The 19,456-nt window shown below is 36.2% G+C and overlaps 1 protein-coding gene across 1 annotated transcript in view; it reads right to left on the bottom strand.

The window, feature by feature from the left end:
- ATAD2 (ATPase family AAA domain containing 2) overlaps positions 1-19,456 on the bottom strand; it is a 68,354-nt gene that overhangs the window by 44,852 nt on the left and 4,046 nt on the right. Inside the window, exons 2-8 of the mRNA XM_044245001.1 lie at positions 10,920-11,068; positions 5,212-5,261; positions 3,810-3,975; positions 3,144-3,246; positions 2,715-2,802; positions 1,682-1,858; positions 932-1,049 (exon numbers count right to left, since the gene is read on the bottom strand). Of these exons, the coding sequence (XP_044100936.1) occupies positions 932-1,049; positions 1,682-1,858; positions 2,715-2,802; positions 3,144-3,246; positions 3,810-3,975; positions 5,212-5,261; positions 10,920-11,068 (851 nt within the window). The remainder of the gene's footprint in view (positions 1-931; positions 1,050-1,681; positions 1,859-2,714; positions 2,803-3,143; positions 3,247-3,809; positions 3,976-5,211; positions 5,262-10,919; positions 11,069-19,456) is intronic.

The raw sequence follows: 19,456 nt of genomic DNA, 5'->3' as shown, positions 1-19,456 counted from the left end.
TAGCTCTTTCATTCATGAACTACTATAATGTTACTATTACCCCCAAAATTCTAATGAATCAGAAAACCTTTTATTACTTGGGAGAATGAGGAAATAAAAAGAATTACCCTTTTGGACTTAAAAATGACAATCAACAAATGTTAGGATGTAGAAGGGGAAAAAAACCTACAAATAATTTGAATGGTCCAAGAAAATCAATGCTTCCTACTATATGAGAGAAACGAATTTTTAAGAAGTGCAAGTAAAACTTGGAAAAAAACCCAGATCTATAAAAGGATAGTATCATGAAAAGTCTAGAAAGTTATGTAATCTAGAATGTCATAGTGAGAAAATAGGTCTGTGATACCATGTGAAGACAAGAGTACACCTACACTTGAACAATGTGAGGATTAAGTGAAACAGTCTATGTAAGATGCTTAACACAAGCCAGGAATACAGTAAACACTGAAGCAAAGGTAGCCTCTATTATTAAAGTGTGGAACAGGGTGTCTGGGTGGCTCAGTGGGTTAAGCCGCTGCCTTCGGCTCAGGTCATGATCCCAGGGTCCTGGGATCGAGTCCCACATCGGGCTCTCTGCTCAGTAGGGAGCCTGCTTCCTCCTCTCTCTCTCTCTACCTGCCTCTCTGCCTACTTGTGATCTCTCTCTCTATCAAATAAATAAATAAAATCTTAAAAAAAAAAATAAAGTGTGGAACAATGGAGTAAACTACCTTACCATGGTAGTTATTAAGAATTCCTATTAATGCAAGCAAAAGCAAAAACCAGTCAGTGGTAGTAAGGGTAAGAGCACTAGAGGCATAGAGCCAACTCTCCCAAATATGTATGATTCTAGAATTCTATTTGGATACAACCAATCCTAAGACTCTAGAATCCTACCCTAACACAGCCATAATTATATTGTCATAAATCAATCACTACTTCAGAACCAAACCTGTTCATTCGTTTACAATAAGGACTTCTTGGTCCAGCAGAAGATAGTCTATATCTTGGTCTTGCAGGAGAAGCTGGGCCACTATAAAATATGTTGGGCTTTCTCTGGTGACGAGGTTCTAAAAAGAAGAATTATAGGTATGTGATATAGAAATATGTATGAAGAGAATTTTGCTCTTCATCTAAATACTCACAAAGGTGCTGCCTTCCGTGAAAATACTAGTACATATCTACTATAGACTGCTTTACTGTTCACGTTTTAAACCATTTACATCTGCAGCATTGCTGCTGAAAATATGTACAGCACAAGACACCAACCAACCAAAACATACCCTGGCCATAAACAACCATTATGATTATACTGATGCATAACAGCTGGTGATCAGCCCTGCATATATACGCTCACAAGTCCTGAGGCAGAACTTTAACGTAAATGAAGAACAGTCCTATTTACACAAAGTGGCAAAATAAACTAAGAAAGCTGTGAAATCTAAATAAATAAATAACTCTAAAATAATTACAGACAGACACGAAATTTCAAAATAGCCCAATTATTTGCTTTGGTCAAGGCTAACATCTAACTTTCTTCAAGAAATGACTTCTTGTGCATTTAACATCACTTATGAAAGACAACAGACTTGAGTATTCTGTACAATGAAAACATGAAAAATAAGAATGACAGAGAAAAGGCAGTAAAGATAAGTGTAATCTAATTACAGCTTCTCCTGGAAATATATATGTAAGCACTTACTTTCCAGTGGAGCCTGGTAGTACACAGTAGCTTTCCTCTGTCGAAGATAATATCGTTTCTGATTATCTTCTTCCCCATCCTCTTCATCTTCATCCTCATCCTCATCTTCATCATCATCCTCATCTTCATCTTCACCATCATCTTCATCTTCTTGGTCTTCACCCTCTTCGGATGATTCTACAGTTAAGAAACATTTACTTTTAAGACAGTCACCAAAATGTTAGCGATTTTTAACACAGTGGAATTGAAATTTTTAGACAAGGGTCTAAAAATTTAGACCTAAAATTTTTTTTTACTTCTAGATTGTTCATAAAAATGATCTAAAATTCTTTTGCAGCATTAAATGAAGATTTTTAAAAATGAAGTAAAATGCAGAATTAAAAATAACCAGAGGAAGGAAAAAAGGAAGTAGGAAAAGAAGTTTAAAGGCTACTATCATTAGTACTAAGCTAAACTTTATGGTATTGCTGCTAATTTCATTAATATAAGTGACTCTACTTAGGTTTCCAAGTTAATTTAACATGTTGACAAATTAGAGAATCCCCTTATCTAGCTTTTGCCTTTCATACTTAAGTTTTAAATTCCATCCAGCCCTTCTGGCTGTCACTGAGTTACATCAAGCGTAACTCAAATAATCTACTTATGAAAATGTGAAATACCCTCACCAAATATTTAAAATGCATTTGAGAAAACCGGTTTTCATTCAAGAGAAGTTCTAATAAATTACAGTAGCAACTTTTAAACCGAAGAGCGAAACTTAATTTTAATCACCTTTTAACAGGTAGAGATGTGTTGTCTGCAGATGTATTATATATGCAAACCAGGTTTGTTTGCTTTGTTGATTTCAAGTACTTTCCCAAATAGGACCTATTATCTTTTAAAACACTCCCCTGCCCTCTCTTTTCAATTATGACCAACCCTTTGATCTCTCACAAACTACCAGAAATGTCACAACTTCTGAATAAAAAAGCTATCTCTTACTAAATAAAAAGTGCTGAAATTCAAACCCAGAAGTAGAACAAAAAAGACTAACCCACACTGCCTTCTTGATTGTCAGTCGTTTCCTCATCAGTTCTTTGAATACCTTTTTGTTTTCCTCTTGTGTACATATTAAGATTCCCCTAAAAATGTTTAAACAAAAGCTATTAACATTCAGTATATTAAAAAAATTCAGTAGGATCTTCCTATCCTGCTTAAAATGAAGGTATTTATAGCTACAAACTCTTACAACTACAGCAATTAACTAGTGACTGCTCAAACAAATGCTGTACAGTTTAAAAATGTTGAAAATGATGAATAATTTAACCAAAAAATGGACAGGTACCATAAGAAAAAGGTTAAACTGGAGGTCATTAAATCATCCCCTAAATGGAAGGAGATATATATACATATTCTTTTTTATTGCAGTATAGTTGACACACAATGTTACACTAATTTCAGAGCTGAGGAAGGATAGATTTACTTCTTCTGTTTCATTAAATACTCCCAAGTCTTCAAGTTCCCTCATTCGCTGTCTACGCATCTTCTTCATGTCATCCATTTTCTGAAGTACAGCTTCGGCAGTGCTTTAAGAAAATTGACATAATATAAGCTAAAACTATTAAAGAGTAGTACATTTTAAAAAACTTTATTTGTCTTCCATTGTATTTTTTGAGTGCTGGGATTTTAAAAATCTCTATACGAGGCACTGATTTACCTGCGTAAAAATATTCTAAAATTTCCTTCCAAGAATTTAAATACGTATATAGAAATATTACAAAGCCCTCTACTAATCAGTCTCCTTTATGCTTTACACAGATGAATATGCAAGCTAGTTTAAATTTAAATTTATGACCCCCTCCTCAACAAAAAGTTTTTCCAGCTAAATCATCTTAATCTAAATAATTTTTACTGGGCACCTGGGTGGCTCAGTGGGTTAAGCCGCTGCCTTCGGCTCAGGTCATGAACTCAGGGTCCTGGGATCGAGTCCCGCATCGGGCTCTCTGCTCAGCAGGGAGCCTGCTTCCTCCTCTCTCTCTCTGCCTGCCTCTCTGCCTACTTGTGGATTCTCTCTGTCAAATAAATAAATAAAATCTTTAAAAAATAAAAAATAAAAATAAATAAATAAATAAATAATTTTTTTACTTACTTCGTTATAAGTTTGTCAAACAGCACAGACTGGTTCACACTACTATAGCGACTCCTAATCCTGCAACTGCGGCGAACTTCAACGTCACCATTCTCTTCGTGCAAGTGTTCTTTAGTTTGAACAATATTTCTAGTCCTCAGTGACCGAGTAACTGGAATCACTTTGTCTGGGAAGATTTTAAGTAATGGCATTTATAAAACGATTCTAAAATCAACAACTGAATAGCTACACTTTCATATAACAAATCACAAGATCTTGAACTTACCTTTCTTAAAAATAATAGAAAACAAAAATAAAGTCACAATATACACCTACCATATGATCTAGCGTTCTGCTTTCCAGAGGAAAGGAAAGATACGTAATACAAAAATTTGTACACAAATGTTCAAATGTGATAGCCCCGAACTGGAAACAACTCAATGTCTACCAAAAGAGGAATAAACTAATTATGGAAAAAAACCTAAATGTTCCTCAACGGATGAATGGATAAAGAAGACGTAAAATATACACATTATACAACAGACTACCATTCAGCCACGAGAAAGAAGAATATCCTGCCATTTGCAATAACATGGATGGACCTTGAGGGCAGGACGCTAAATTAAAGAAATCAGAGAAAGACAAATACTGTGTAACATCATTTAAGTGTGGAATCTAAAAAAAGCCAAACTCATAGAAACAGAGACTAAATCTTAGTTACCAGGGACTGGCAAGTGAGGGAGAAGGAGAGATGTTGGTCAGAATAGAAATTTCCACCTATAAGACGAGTATCAAAGTTGCTAAGAGAGTAGATCTTAAATGTTGTCACCACAAAAAAGAAATGGTAATTATGCAACGTGATGCTGGTGTTAGTTAAAGCTATGACAGTAATCATTTTGCAAGATATAAATGTACCAAAAATCAACATTTACTGTATACCTTAAACATGCACAATGTTATATGTCAATGTATCACAATAAAACAGGTGGGCCAGGGACCAAACTGTGGTATATCCATATAATGGAATACTTGGCAAGAAAATGCTACAATGTGGATGATACTCAAAGCAATTATGCTAAGAGAAAGCCAGACAAAAAGAATGCAACTGCATAATTTCATTTAAATGAAAATGAAAACTAAATTACAGTGATAGAGAGCAGACTGAAGATTGCTCAGGAATCTTGGTGTGCGGAAGGCCTGGACAGGAGGTGGGGGAATAATTATAAAGAGGCCTGAGGAAGTTTTTGGCAGTGACCGTTCATTCCACTATCTTATTGTGGTGGTGGTTCACGGTGTACACTTATAACAAACCAACAAACTACACACTTTAAATATGTACAGTTTATTTTATGTACCTCAATATATCTGTAAACAAAATATGACTTACAGGTTTTCAATCTGAAATGCCTTTAACATTACTTACCTTCTTTGCACTCTTCTTTTTTCTTATCAGCCTGCTGTCTGGCCAACTGCCTATGTGAAAAAATATAATAAATAATTTAAAATAATTGACATAATTTTAAATCTTCTATTTCATAATACTACAAAGTAGAGTAAAAAGGTATATCAGCTTAAAGAGTAAATACTCCTAGATACCTAAAAGCCTAAAAAACACCGAAAATTAAAAAGCTTTAGAGTATCTATGCTTATGCCAGTTAGGGATAAACAAAATCTGAGAACCATGTTGTGAAATGCACTGATATATATATTAATTCTTAAACAGAATTAATCAAATCAAAGTATCTGACTTAAAATAATAAATTATATCCTTAGCCTAAATAGGTTTAATTGAACTGAAAGTATTGAGCAAAAAACAAGACAATGTATTTTACACCACAGGGATATAGTGATCCCACATCCTTGAGATATTTATAACTATAAACAGAACTAATATCCCTTAAAGATATGTTAATTTTCTTCTAAAAACATTTGCTGGCTACAATCTCTATATGACATGCATTATCTTTCTTACGCAGAAACAATCCCATTTGTGAATCAGATATCTCACTTATAAACTGGCAGACAGTATCTACTGAAATAGGAAAGAATACTTTCCAAGGTTTTAAAAAAACAATTATCTTCTCCTCATCTTTTTTCCAAAACCCATTGAGCAAACAAAACCGTTTATCTCATTAATTTATTTTTAGAGATTCAATTATCCATATTTGGATAGCTACATCTATTAAACAACCCATGTGTCAAGCTATTTCGAAGTGGGCTGGTTATACACATGTGATTTCAAATGTAACACTTTAAAATAAAATGGAACCATCTTACCCAGAAGAGTTAAATCATATATTCTTACAGCAAGGTAAGTCATCACTAATTCTCTCTTTTGGTAAGAACCAAGAACAAAATAAAAACATGTGAGCAATCCATCCACAGGTCACGACCTAGTCTGTTCATGGGCTCATAGACATTTCTCATAAAGGAGCCCCCTCCCTCCATACCATGTAGTTCTACACTTCTATAAACAAGGCCCCTATTAAATGCTAGAAACACAATGATTAAAGCAATGTTTGTTCTTTTTTTCTCTTGCTCCCTCTCTGCCCTTCTTTACTTCCTTCCCTTCCTCTCTTTCTTTCCTTCTTGCCTTTAGGGGAATGGGAGCACCTTTCCCCTTAAACAGCTGGATAGTAAATATTTAGGTTTGTGAGTCATACAGTCTCTTGTCAATACAACTTTGACACTGAGGCAGTAAAACAGCCTTAGAACGAATGGGTATGGCTGTGTCCCAGTGAAACTGTTTATAGAAACAGGTGCCTGGACTTTTGTTAACCTCTGTAAATCTGATAAAAGCTACAGATCTTTTCTACCTAGAAAACTATATACACACATACAAATTTATACATTATTTCAGAGGTTTCATCATGTGCCCCATGAAAACTGCAATTACTGGACCCTAGTTAGGAACTCCAGAACCAAAGAAATATAGATCCTGCCCTCAGGTACAGTTACTCAAATCTTTCTATATTATTCTAACAGTTTTGTCTCCTGGTCTTTGAGCTTCAGACAGAAAACAAAACGGATGGAGGGACACAGAAAGGAAGCAAGTAGAGAGATTACTACAGTCAGACAAACTAGCAACAGCAAAAAGGGTCACCCTAATAAGAAGCAGAAAACTACATAAACCAAAACTCAACACTGAGGACCAGTTTATCTAAGTCTTATACAAACAGATCCTAATGTTATCACTCTGTAAAATAACAGTCTTTGTAATAAAGATCTGAACACACAGATTATTTTTTAAGTTAGAAGTTCTTCTCCACAGAAGACATATAAATAGCCAATAAGCACATGAAAAGACATCCAATGCTATTAACCATCAAGGAAATGTAAATCAGAACCACAAAGATACTTTTACACTCACTTTTTAAAAATGGCTAGAGCCAAAGACTATGGCAAGTGTTGATGAGGACTGGAGAAATTGTAACCCTCATTTGCTGCTAATGTGGATGGAAAATGGTACAGCTGCTTTAGCCAACTATGCAGCAGTTCCTCAATGGTAAAACAGTTGCCATTTGACCTAGCAATTCACTTCCAGGTATATACCTCCAATCAATCAAAACCCTATGTCCACACAAAATTTGAACACCTATGTTCACAATATCATTCAACACAGCCACAAAGTAGAAACAATCCAAATGTTCATCAACTAATGAGTGGATGAACAAAACATGATATATTTATGCAATGGAATCTTATTCAGCAAAGAAAGAATGTGCTGACAGGTACTACAGTAAAATAAACCTTCAAAACATCATACTGAGGGAAAGAACCCAGACACAAAAGGCCATGAATATGATTCCATTTACATAAAATGTACAGAATAGGCAAATTCATAAAGACAGAAAGTAGATTAGTGGTTTTCAAGGGGTCAGGGGGAAGGAGGGAGAAGGGGGTGGGAGATACAGGGTTTCTTTCTGGGGTGATGAAAATGTTGCGAAATTGGACAGCAGTGATGACAGCACGATACTGTGAATCTTACGGTATGTCAATTACACCTCCATTAAGTTGTTATTCAAAAATAATTTTAGAGGTGCCTGGCTGGATCAGTTGGTTAAGCATCCGACTACTGATTTCAGCTCAGGTCATGATCTCAGGGGTTATGAGATCGAGCCCCAGGTCAGGCTCCTCACTGGATGTGAAGTCTGCTTAAGATCTTCTTTCTCCCCCTCCCTCTTCTCTTCCCTCTCTAATAAAAATTAAAATAAAATTTTAAAAACAGCAATTCAATATATTTTAAAAGGAATCAAATTCCAAAATACCAAGTCACTCATCTTTAAATCTAGATTGAAAAAGCACTTATTTTAATACTGCTCTAATAGCTTTTGAGCATAAAGGCCAGGACAATGTTTCATAAACTTGAGTAAGGTCCATAAACTTTTAAAAGTAAAAACTTTTAAGAACTTCCAACATTAAATTTTTAACATTCTTTTTTTTTTAAAGATTGATTAAAAAAAAATTTGATTTATTTATTTGAGAGAGACAGTGCATGTGAGAGTGAGCAAGGGGAAGGGCAGAGGGAGAGAATCCTTAAGGAGACTCCCTGCTGAGTGCAGAACCTGATGCTATGCTTAGATGCCAGAACCCCAGATCCTGACCTAAGCTGAAATCAAGAGTCTGATGCTTAACCGAATGAGCCACCAGGCGCCCCCCCTCCCGCCACATTAAATTTTTTATGACTATATACAAGTCAAACTAAAGAGAAATTCATTTATATCTTATACAAATAAAACCAATAAAACCACTAACAAAAATATTAACATATGAGGTTTTGCTGAAATAAAATAGCCCTTTGTTGTGTGAATGTGGTACAGACAACTATAACTGTGGTATAGTTTCTCTTGAGTTTGGTATGTTGTACATCATGTTTGTTGTGTATCACGACTCAATTCATCCACTTCTCTTTATTTCAAGTGCTCCAAAATCTCATCTGAACAGCATGTCATGACATCAAATCCATGGCTTCCTCTTCAAAGTATCACTTATGTATCAAGGTCAAACTCAATTTTTACCTCATGAACTTGAGCTAACTCAAGCAGTACTAGGTGGTGCCTACTTAGTTGTAAACACTAATGTAGGGCCTGAAATTTTGACTATTCGCTAGAAGGCAGCAATTTAGATGACCCAGAATGTTTATTTTTTCTTCAGATCATGAAATAAAGTTTAAAATTCTCACAGAGAATCCATGGTCCTCTTTCCTGACCCCCAAAAGACTTCAAGTTTCAGAAATACGGGGTAACTTAAATTGTATTTCACCAATTTTGTAAATCGTACATTTCCCTCCATTTTTAACATCTCTGAAATTAGGATATGTCTTAAAATTGATGGAATAGGGGCGGCTGGGTGGCTCAGTGGGTTAAAGCCTCTGCCTTCGGCTCAGGTCATGATCCCAGAGTCCTGGGACCGAGCCCCGCATCCACCTCTGCTCAGCGGGGAGCCTGCTTCCCTTCCTCTCTCTGCCTGTCTCTCTGCCTCCTTGTGATCTATCTGTCAAATAAATAAATAAAATCTTGTTTTTTTTTTTTAAAGATTTTTTTTTTTAATTTATTTATTTGACAGAGAGATCACAAGTAGGCAGAGAGGCAGGCAGAGAGAGAGAGGAGGAAGCAGGCTCCCTGCTGAGCAGAGAGCCTGATGCGGGACTCGATCCCAGGACCCTGAGATCATGACCTGAGCCGAAGGCAGCGGCTTAACCCACTGAGCCACCCAGGCGCCCCAAATAAAATCTTTTTTAAAAAATTGATGGAATATCTTATTTTAACTTTCAGAGTTTTCTTCTTTTTTACTGTCTCATAAAACAATGAGTGTTTCAATTCTGCTATCTCTGATCTTGTGAAATACAGTAGTAAACACACCATAAATAATGGATGAAATGGGGGCGCCTGGGTGGCTCACTGGGTTAGGCCTCTGCCTTTGGCTCAGGTCATGATCTCAGGGTCCTGGAATCAAACCCCACATCGGGCTCTCTGCTCAGTGGGGAGCCTGCTTTCCCCTCTCTCTCTGCCTGCCTCTCTGCCTACTTGTGATCTCTCTCTCTGTCAAATAAAAAAAAATTTTTTTAAATCTTAAAAAAAAAGAATAAATGGATGAAATGATGCAAATTTATATAATGAGAGACTATTTAAATAATACTAACAAAAAGCAAAAGGCACAATGTCGCTTATCTGAAAAATGTTACACAAAATAATCAAGGTTTTAATTAAGAATAGGAGCACCCTAGGGGTGGCTTGGCTGGCTTGGACAGTGGAGCGTGTGACTCTTGATCTCAGAGTCATAAGCTTGAGCCCCACATTGGGTGTAGAAGATTATTTAATAAGTCTTTAAAAAAAAAAAAGTAGGAGGGCTCCAGTCTTGTAAGTTACTATGAAAAATTTCTTTATGAGAAGAATTAATGTATAAAGCAATTATTTCATCAAAGAAATTTTATTCTAATTGGCACCCCTTGCATTTATGTCAGGCCCACCAAAGCGGGAGGAAAAGTGAAGGTTTTTAGCTAATTAGATTTAAATCTGTCCCAAACCAAACAACCAAGTTCCCCGGATTACCTAACCACCTAATTCACTGAAAATAATTTCTTGAATATTAAAGTGGAATTCAGGCCATCTAGCTCAGGGTTCTTGAGAAATGAAATTTACATATGTATAAATCATCTAGTCCCCTTAGACAAGTTAAAAAAAAAAATGTTCCACTTCCTACGTGAAGACTGCTTTTAGAAGTGCACCAACACACAAATTCATAAATGACTCAGAACTGATGAAATACTTGATAGAAAATTATGAGAAAAATAACTACTATTTTAAATAAAGACTTTGTATTAAGTATAAAGTAGAACCACATATCATAAGCAAGTTGAAATCACAAAGTCACACACTCAAGTAATTATCAAGCAACTTTGTCAGCTGTGCTCACACATATCGCAAATATCGTCTTTGAACAAGAATATAAAAACAAACAGTACATATTAAAATTTTAACTCAGTAATATTCATCTGTGGCAATTTCATTTCAAATTACATTTTACAACCCTGGAATCTTGATGATGGGGCAAGAATACACTTAAAAGTTAATGCAAATCCTAAATTATTTTAAAACTATTTTGAATTAGCATTCAACCATCTTGTTTTACCTTGTAAAATGTCTTCCATTAGCATGTTTCTCTGTTATTTCCAAATTCTTATCAAAACTAGAATCTGAAGAATTCTGGGCATTTTTTCTCAAAGATCTCAAAGCACGTGTCTGGTGATAGGTTTCAACTTCTTTAACTGAAGACGCATCCTTTAAGAAAAATTGAGAAAGGGATCTAAGTTTTTCATCAGTCAAAATCCCCAAGTAAAACTCCTTCTGAGAGTTTTCTTTGATTACAAGTTTGCAACAACTGCTTCTGGGGCAGCATCATTCTGTATCTCCCCAAGAAACTACAAGAGTATTTAAACTACATAATCATTTTTATGATAAACACGTATCAGCAATGTCTATGAAATGGCTAACAGAGGATTTATTTATTTATTTATTTATTTTTAAAAAGATTTTATTTATTTATTTGACAGACAGAGATCACAAGTAGGCAGAGAGGCAGGCAGAGAGAGAGAGAGAGGAGGAAGCAGGCTCCCTGCTGAGCAGAGAGCCCGATGTGGGACTCGATCCCGGGACCCCGAGATCATGACCTGAGCCGAAGGCAGCGGCTTAACCCACTGAGCCACCCAGGCGCCCTAACAGAGGATTTATTGATGGCTTATAGCTCTGTTTCAAAGCAAGCAGTCTAAAAAAGTTTTCCCCAACTGACAAAAAGTTGTAACGGCTCATAACACTAAATATGCCTTTATTTTAAAGCTACAGAAATTAGAAAGATACACAAACCATTGCCTGCCAGGCAACCCACTGGCAGCAACCTTCAACTGGACCAGTGGGATTAATTCGGCCTTGGATGATAAAAAGGAGTTACGACTATCTATTTCAGCTTCATCCAGATGATGCAACATCTGAATTCAAAGACTGTTTATGTATGGTTCATCTGCTGTAAAAACCACAGTGCTCTACGTGACTTTATTATTATTCAATAGACTAGAGTTTCTCTTAGTGGCTACTTTATGAGCTACAGAGGTTCTGTCAGAAAAGTATCCAAAAGTTCACACACATCTCTCTGAAATCATATAAAGGCTACTTTCTTTATTTTTCTAAAGATTTATTTATTTGTCAGAGACAGAGCATGAACAGGGGGACCATCAGGGAGAAGAAGAAGCAGGCCCTGCTGTGCAAGGAGCCCAATGTGGGACTTATTTCCAGGACCCTGGGATCATGACCTGAGCCGAAGGCTGAATCAACTGACAGAGGCACCCAGGCAAGTGTCCCCATATAAATGCGACTTTCACATAAGAAGAGAAGGTAAAAATACCTAACAACACTGACTATATGCTGTACTACTCTGAAAATTGATAATTTAAAAAAAAACAGTATTTTTAAAAACCTGCAATATTAGTATTACACCCCTCTATTTAGGCTGGCTTTACATAGTCATTTCATTTTGTTTTATCAGGACATTTTATCATTTAATTTTGCTTTGAGCAGAGTATCTCATTGGTTCACAAGTAAAATAAGGATATTTAATCCACAAGGATTTGTGTTGATTAGACAGGTATTGGGGCGCCTGGGTGGCTCAGTGGGTTAAGCCTCCGCCTTCGGCTCAGGTCACAATCTCAGGATCCTGGGATTGAGCTCCCCACATCGGGCTCTGCTCAATAGGGAGCCTACTTCCCCCTCTCTCTCTGCCTGCTTCTCTACCTACTTATCTCGCTCTCTGTCAAATAAAATCTTAAAAAAAAACAAAACAAAACAAGAATTAAACAGGTATTTCATAAAATATTAGTGATATGTATGGGTTTGTTACTTTTATCAGTGTACCTATATATAAAGATGTTTGAAAAAATATGTAAGGATGTTTTAAGTAGGTGTATTATTTTTAAAATGAACACCTACATCTTAGATGTAATATAACAAGACTTTCTAAGAAAAATTTTACTTATACTTCCAGATTCTTAACTTCCCTATGTACTTTTTCTGTACTCTTTCACTTACCTTTCTCTCACTTTACAAAAGAAAGTCACCTCACTCACTCATTCTGAATCTTACTATCATGGATTGCCTCAAGGCCCTAAAAATCTTCCTAAAGCCAAACAATGAAAAACACTAGTGTTAGGTGTTAAGAAATGGAATGACAGAGATCGGCAACAAATCCTTTCCTTTGTGAGGCAGTTTCTCATTCTCTGCTTTCAACAAAATTGAAAGGACACCTAATCAAGCTAAAAGACCATAAAAAATAATTTTGGCAAGTGTTTTTGGTATATAAGCCAGAAAAAGTAAGTGGCACTGCTAAACTCCTTTCATGACTGCCTCCTTATTTATATGAACAATGTTTCCCGGTGCTTACATTTATAAGAACAATGTAACTGATGCCAAACATTGTCTTCAACAGTAAGATTCCTCCACAGACATATGAACTAATTGCTGGGACTTCAATCACATGAAATCCCAATGAAATCTCACTTTCTATTTCATCATTTTTAATCAAAGTAAGTATGCTTTTGTTGTTTGCATTAATTGAATATTATAAGCTGTATTTTCTTAGAAACTTGTGATCACAAGTATTAAAAAGTTTAAATTTTGTTTTACAAGTATGAAAGGATACTTAATAAATTAGTTTTAAGTATAAAAATATATCAAGATAAAATGCTGTGGCTTCCATGAATTAGAAATACAAATTAAAGGAGGGAAAAAAATAATCACGATAACATTTCTGATTGCTAAAGAAGCATGCTTATGTATTACGTTTTTATTTTTTATTTTTTTTTTAAAGATTTTATTTATTTATTTGAGAGAGAGAGAGTGTGAGAGAGAGCATGAGCGAGGAGAAGGTCAGAGAGCGAAGCAGACTCCCCATGGAGCTGGGAGCCCGATGTGGGACTCGATCCCGGGACTCCAGGATCACGCCCTGAGCCGAAGGCAGTCGTCCAACCAACTGCGCCACCCAGGCGTCCCTATGTATTACGTTTTTAATGTTCCAAGACAGGTATCACATAACTATGCTTTTCAAATTTCAGTAAACAAAAAGACTGGTATAATAGTTTCATTTTTTAATGTCAACACTAAACAATGACTGAAATGAAATCACTATTTAAACCAATGGCAATGAGGAACACCTTAGATAGGAAAAGCATTTTAAAGGAATCCTTAAAAATGTACAAGAGAGGGGTGCCTGGGTGGCTCCAGTGGATTAAAGCCTCTGCCTTCGGCTCAGGTCATGATCTCAGGGTCCTGGGATCGAGCCCCACGTCGGGTTCTCCACTCAGCAGGGAGCCTGCATCCCTTCCTCTCTCTGCCTGCCTCTCTGCCTACTTGTGATCTCTGTCAAATAAATAAATACAAATCTTTTAAAAAAAATGTACAAGGGGATATGGAGCTAAAAATTTAGATGTTCTTGGAAGAAAAAACCGGGGAAAACTTTCATTACATTTGGTTTACATAAGATTTCTTAGATGTGATACTGAAAGCACAGATAAGAAAAAATAGATATGCTAGACTTCATCAAAATTACAAACTTTTGTGCCAAGGACACTATCCACAGAATGAAATGGAAACCCATGGAATAGAACATATTTACAAATCATGTATCTGACAAAGGATTGATATCCATAATATATAAAGAACTCCTATATTTAAACAACAACAACAACAACAACAACAACAAAATAGGCCGAAGACTTGAATTTCCCCAGGAAATTCATTTCCCCAAGAATATATACAAATGGCTAGTAAACACATGAAAAGATGTCCAACATAACCAGTTATAGACAAATACAAACTCAAACCCACAAATGAGATGTCACTTCCCATTTGTTAGGACAGCTATTATAAAAAAGAGAAAATAAGTGTTGGCAAGGATGTGGAGAAACCGGAACCCTTGTACATTGCTGGTGGGAATGCAAAATAGTGCAGCCACTATGGAAAATGATATGGCAATTCCTCAAAAAATTAAACACACAATTACCATGTGATCCAGGAATCCTACTTCTAGGTATACTCAAAACAAATGAAAGCAGACATTTGTGTACTCCTATTCATAGCAGCATTATTTGCAATGGCCAAAGGTAGATGCGATCTAAATGTTCACTGACAGATGAATGGATTAAAAAATTGTGGTACTTACAGTAAAATATTATTCAGCCTTAAAAAGGAAGTAAATTTTAACATACTGATACAATAAGCATGAACCTGAAGACATTATGCTAAGTGAAATAAGTTAGTTACAAAAGGACAAATACTCTATGTTTCCTCTAGGGTCCAGGGTAGTCAAATTCATAAAGACAGAAAGAAAGGTAGTTGTTAGGTGGTAGGAGGAAGGAAGAATGGGAGTTATTTAATGGGTACAGAGTTTTAGTTTGGAACATAACAATTCCGGAGGTGGACAGCGATGATGGTTGCAGAATGAATGAGTGTACTTAATGCTACCCAACTGTACACTTAAAAATAGTTGAAATGGCACATTTCATATTACCTACAATTAATTATTACAATAAAAAAAGAAAGTAAATGTCACTCTATTCCTGGGAATAATAAAAACGGTTTGTTTCCATAGGCAAAAAGGGGGGTGCTAACTACTGGGAAAAAAGATTCCCTGAAAAACTTGGAAGATTTAATTTTATAAGTGGTATAAGAGAATCTTTGACTTGCATAGTGAGTGGCTTCGTTCATACTCTCCAAACAAGTACTAGGCATCGAGAAAGGCTTTCCTTAACAAACAAACAAACAAAACAGGCTCCTGGGAAATCACCTATATAGATGTACACACTGGGAAATTTTAAAATAATAACTTTCAAAAATATTTCTTAAAAAAGCAGTATAAAAATAAAAGTAAAACTTGCCCATTATAATTGGGAAAAAAGAAGAAATGCACAAAGATGAAAATGTCACTCTTAACTCTAGCTACCCATGATAATCACGGTTAATCTTCTGATACAGAAGAACTATTCTTTTCCTACGCAATCATATTCACATGACTTTTAAATTGGGATATTATTTATGTTTTGTAACTTTTTTCTAGTAATACAAAACATTTCCTCATGCCATCAAATATTATTCTAAAAATCTTTTTAAATGAATGACTAGGAGTGTCTAGGTGACTCCATTTTAGGCTTGTTTTAGGCTGACTCTTGTTTTTAGGCTTGGGTCATGATCTCAGGGTTGTGGGATCAAACCCCACCCCCAATGCTGCACTCAGCAGGGAGTCTACTGGGGACTCTCTCTCTCCCCCACTTTGCCCCTCACCCTGCTCACTCTCTCTCTCTCAAAATAAGAAAATAAATCTCAAAAAATAAAATAGAATGAATGACTAGTATTCCAGCTATTACATGAATCAATTTAACAAACTGCTTAATGTATATCTAAACTATCTGCAATTTTTTTGTGTTATAAATACCTCTAGATGAGCTATCCTGTACACATCTGATTTCCTTAGGAAAGCAGCACAGTAATTAAACCAAAGTCACATTTTATTATGGCTTTTCAAAATAATTCTCAAGAGGTTAAGTTAAATATCAACCGGTGACAGTAATTAACACTGGATGATAGAAATGAGGACTTTCACTTTCTATTTTTAACATTTTTACAATTTGCATTACTAGAAAGAATTATCCTATGAAGTAAAAAACAAAAACAAAACATACTTAATCTGAAAACTAAGCCTGCAGATGTAGCGTCCTCATTGTTTTGCTAAAATCTACTTAAATACTGAGAGCACTGATAGTTCTTCCAAAGTGGAGTTTTAAAGGGGAAAAAATGTATTTTGTTAGCTTTTTAAGTCTCTTATAATCTTGCAGAATCAGTAAGTTAGTAGACAAGAAGCAACTACAGTAACAAAATCTCTTCCCCAAAGTAGACACAATTGTATAATAGAAATATACAAAGCAATATGTTGTTTTCCCAAACAAGACCATGCTTACCCAAGCTTTAATTCATAACAAAAAATATATGGCTGAATCAATTCAAATATCAACCAAACAAATGAAGTATAAACATGATGTTTTAAATCACAGTTAAATAAGCATGCAGACATAGGGCTCCTTGAAAACTTCATCTGAATATTCTAACCCAGTATAGCTGTGATATCCCTCCTTAGCTTCATCTTTAAACATAGACATGGTCAAGTCTTCACCACGGATCCATTCCAAAAGCTCCTGCAATTTGATTTCTACCTCTCCAGCTCTTATAATAGCCCCAAAACGATCACCTGAAAGTTAAATCCAATGGCCTCTGCTCCACCTCACTGATTTCTATGCTGCTGATCACTCCCTTCTGTACATGCTTTGACCCTTTGGTTCACATGATGCTCTCTTAAAAACATAATTCATCCTTTTCTCATCTTTAAAATAGAGCCATTACTTCAGATCTTCTTAAATATATTTGTGTTTTCTATTCACCTTTAAGAACTCAACTACCAGTTTTATGTAGGTGACTCCCAAAGATATATAGTCTTACCCTTTTTAAAAATTTTTTAAAAAACATTTTATTTATTTATTTGACAGAGATCACAAGTAGGCAGAGAGGCAGGTGGGGGGGGCGCAACAGGCTCCCCGATGAGCAGAGAGCCCGATGCGGGGCTCGATCCCAGAACCCTGAGATCATGACCTGAGCTGAAGGCAGGGGCTTTAACCCACTGAGCCACTTGAGCCACCCAGGGGCCCCTATTGCTCACCTCTTTAGAAACAACACTGCCTTCCCTGTTTGTATCTAAACAACTCTCTGACCCCTTGCAGTATTATTCAGCATTTTTTTCTGTTCCTTCTAGTATCACTTTAATTTAGCTTCTAGTTATCTATTCTTTGGGCTATTGTGACAATAATGTATCAATTAAGAGCCCAAACTCTTAATGACAGACTGCCTTGGATTGATTCTTGGGATGTCACTTAGAACTGTACAATCTTGTCCAAGTTACATAAGGTCTCTGTATCTTGACTTCCATATCTGCAAAGGAGATAATAATAATAGTGACTTAATAAGGCAAATGTATGTGTGTATCTTAGGTACCATGCCTGGTACACAGCGACTACTATGTAACTGATAGTTATTAATATTATAATCTTTTAACTGGTCTTCCAAACTCCGTATTTGTTCACTATAATCCATCTTTTTTTTTTTTTTTTAAGATTTTATTTATTTGACAGAGAGATAGAGAGAGCACAAGTAGGCAGAGGGCAGGCAGAGGGAGAGGTGGAAGCAGGCTCTCCAGAGCAGGGAGCCCAACGCGGGGCTCGATTCCAGGACCCTAGGAACACGACCTGACCCAAAGGCAGCCATTTAACTGACAGCCACCCAGGCAGCCCTCAGTATAATCCATCCTGAACAGTATTTCATCAGATCCCTGTTCTAAAAGTTGTAACTTTTTTTTTTAAAGATTATTTATTTGCAGAGAGAGAGAGAGGGCCCAAGCACGCGAGAGTGAGCACACTCACAAGCAGGGGGAGCAGGAGAGGGAGACAAAGGCTCCTCACCAAGCAGGGAGCTTGATGCAAGTCTTGATCCCAGGACTCCGGGACCATGACCTGAGCCGAAGGCAGATGCCCAACCGACTGAGACACCCAGGTACCCCTAAAAATTGCAACTTCTAAGCATAAAATCAAATGGCCAGTCTTTAATACAAACTGACAAAAATGGACTGCCTATCACTACATCAAACAAGTACACACTCTTAAATTCAGAGAGCCATGTCACTCAACTTCAGGATACAACAGTCATAGCAACATGTCAAAATATTCCTATTTATGCTTTATGATAATTCACTAAACTGTACACTTTTCATTTTTCTGTGTTGTGTTATATACCAAGTTTTTTTTTTAATTTTTAAAAAGATTTTATTTATTTATTTGACAGAGAGTGAGATCACAAGTAGGCAGAGAGGCAGGCAGAGAGAGGTGGGAAGCAGGCTCCCCGCTGAACAGAGAGCCCACCGCGGGGCCCGAATCCACGTCCCTGAGATCACGACCCTAGCCAAAGGCAGAGGCCCAACCCACTGAGCCACCCAGGCCCCCCTATATACCACGTTTTAAAGAATCTTCCATATGTTGTACATATCCGCGTCATTCATAGTACTTTTCAAACTTTTAAAATAGACAACTTAAAAACTTCTACATACCACAGCATATTTTATTTTACCTAACATATAGAAGAATAAAAAATGTACATAAATACAACCTTATAAAAAATGTATGTAAATACAACCTAAAAGTAATGCACTACTATCCCTTATGTGTCCCCTACTACTACATGAGAACCCTAAATTTAATATGACTCAAAGAACCTTGGACCCGTGAAAGCACAGACATAGGCAATGCCTAGTCTTACTCTGGTAGAAAAAGAAACCACAGAAGGGGCATCTGAATGGATGAAAATGCTAGATCTCACGATCCAATTAGGATGAAAATAAAAGTTTAAGAAAGAAAAAAATTTAAAACAAAACTTCAGGGAAACCATACAAGGACAAAAAAAAACCCCCAAAACAAGCAAATCCCTACACCCACCTGATTAAGATCATATTCAAACTATAAAGGTAGAAAGAGGTTAATAAACAGGTGATTATAAGTACCTTCAGAAATTGAATATAAGGTCACCTTCTGA

This window comes from Neovison vison, chromosome 4 (genome assembly GCF_020171115.1).
Source record: "Neovison vison isolate M4711 chromosome 4, ASM_NN_V1, whole genome shotgun sequence".
In the NCBI taxonomy this organism is placed as follows: domain Eukaryota; kingdom Metazoa; phylum Chordata; class Mammalia; order Carnivora; family Mustelidae; genus Neogale; species Neogale vison.
Note: the sequence above shows the minus strand (reverse complement) of the source record. Positions and strands in the feature narration are given on the sequence as shown.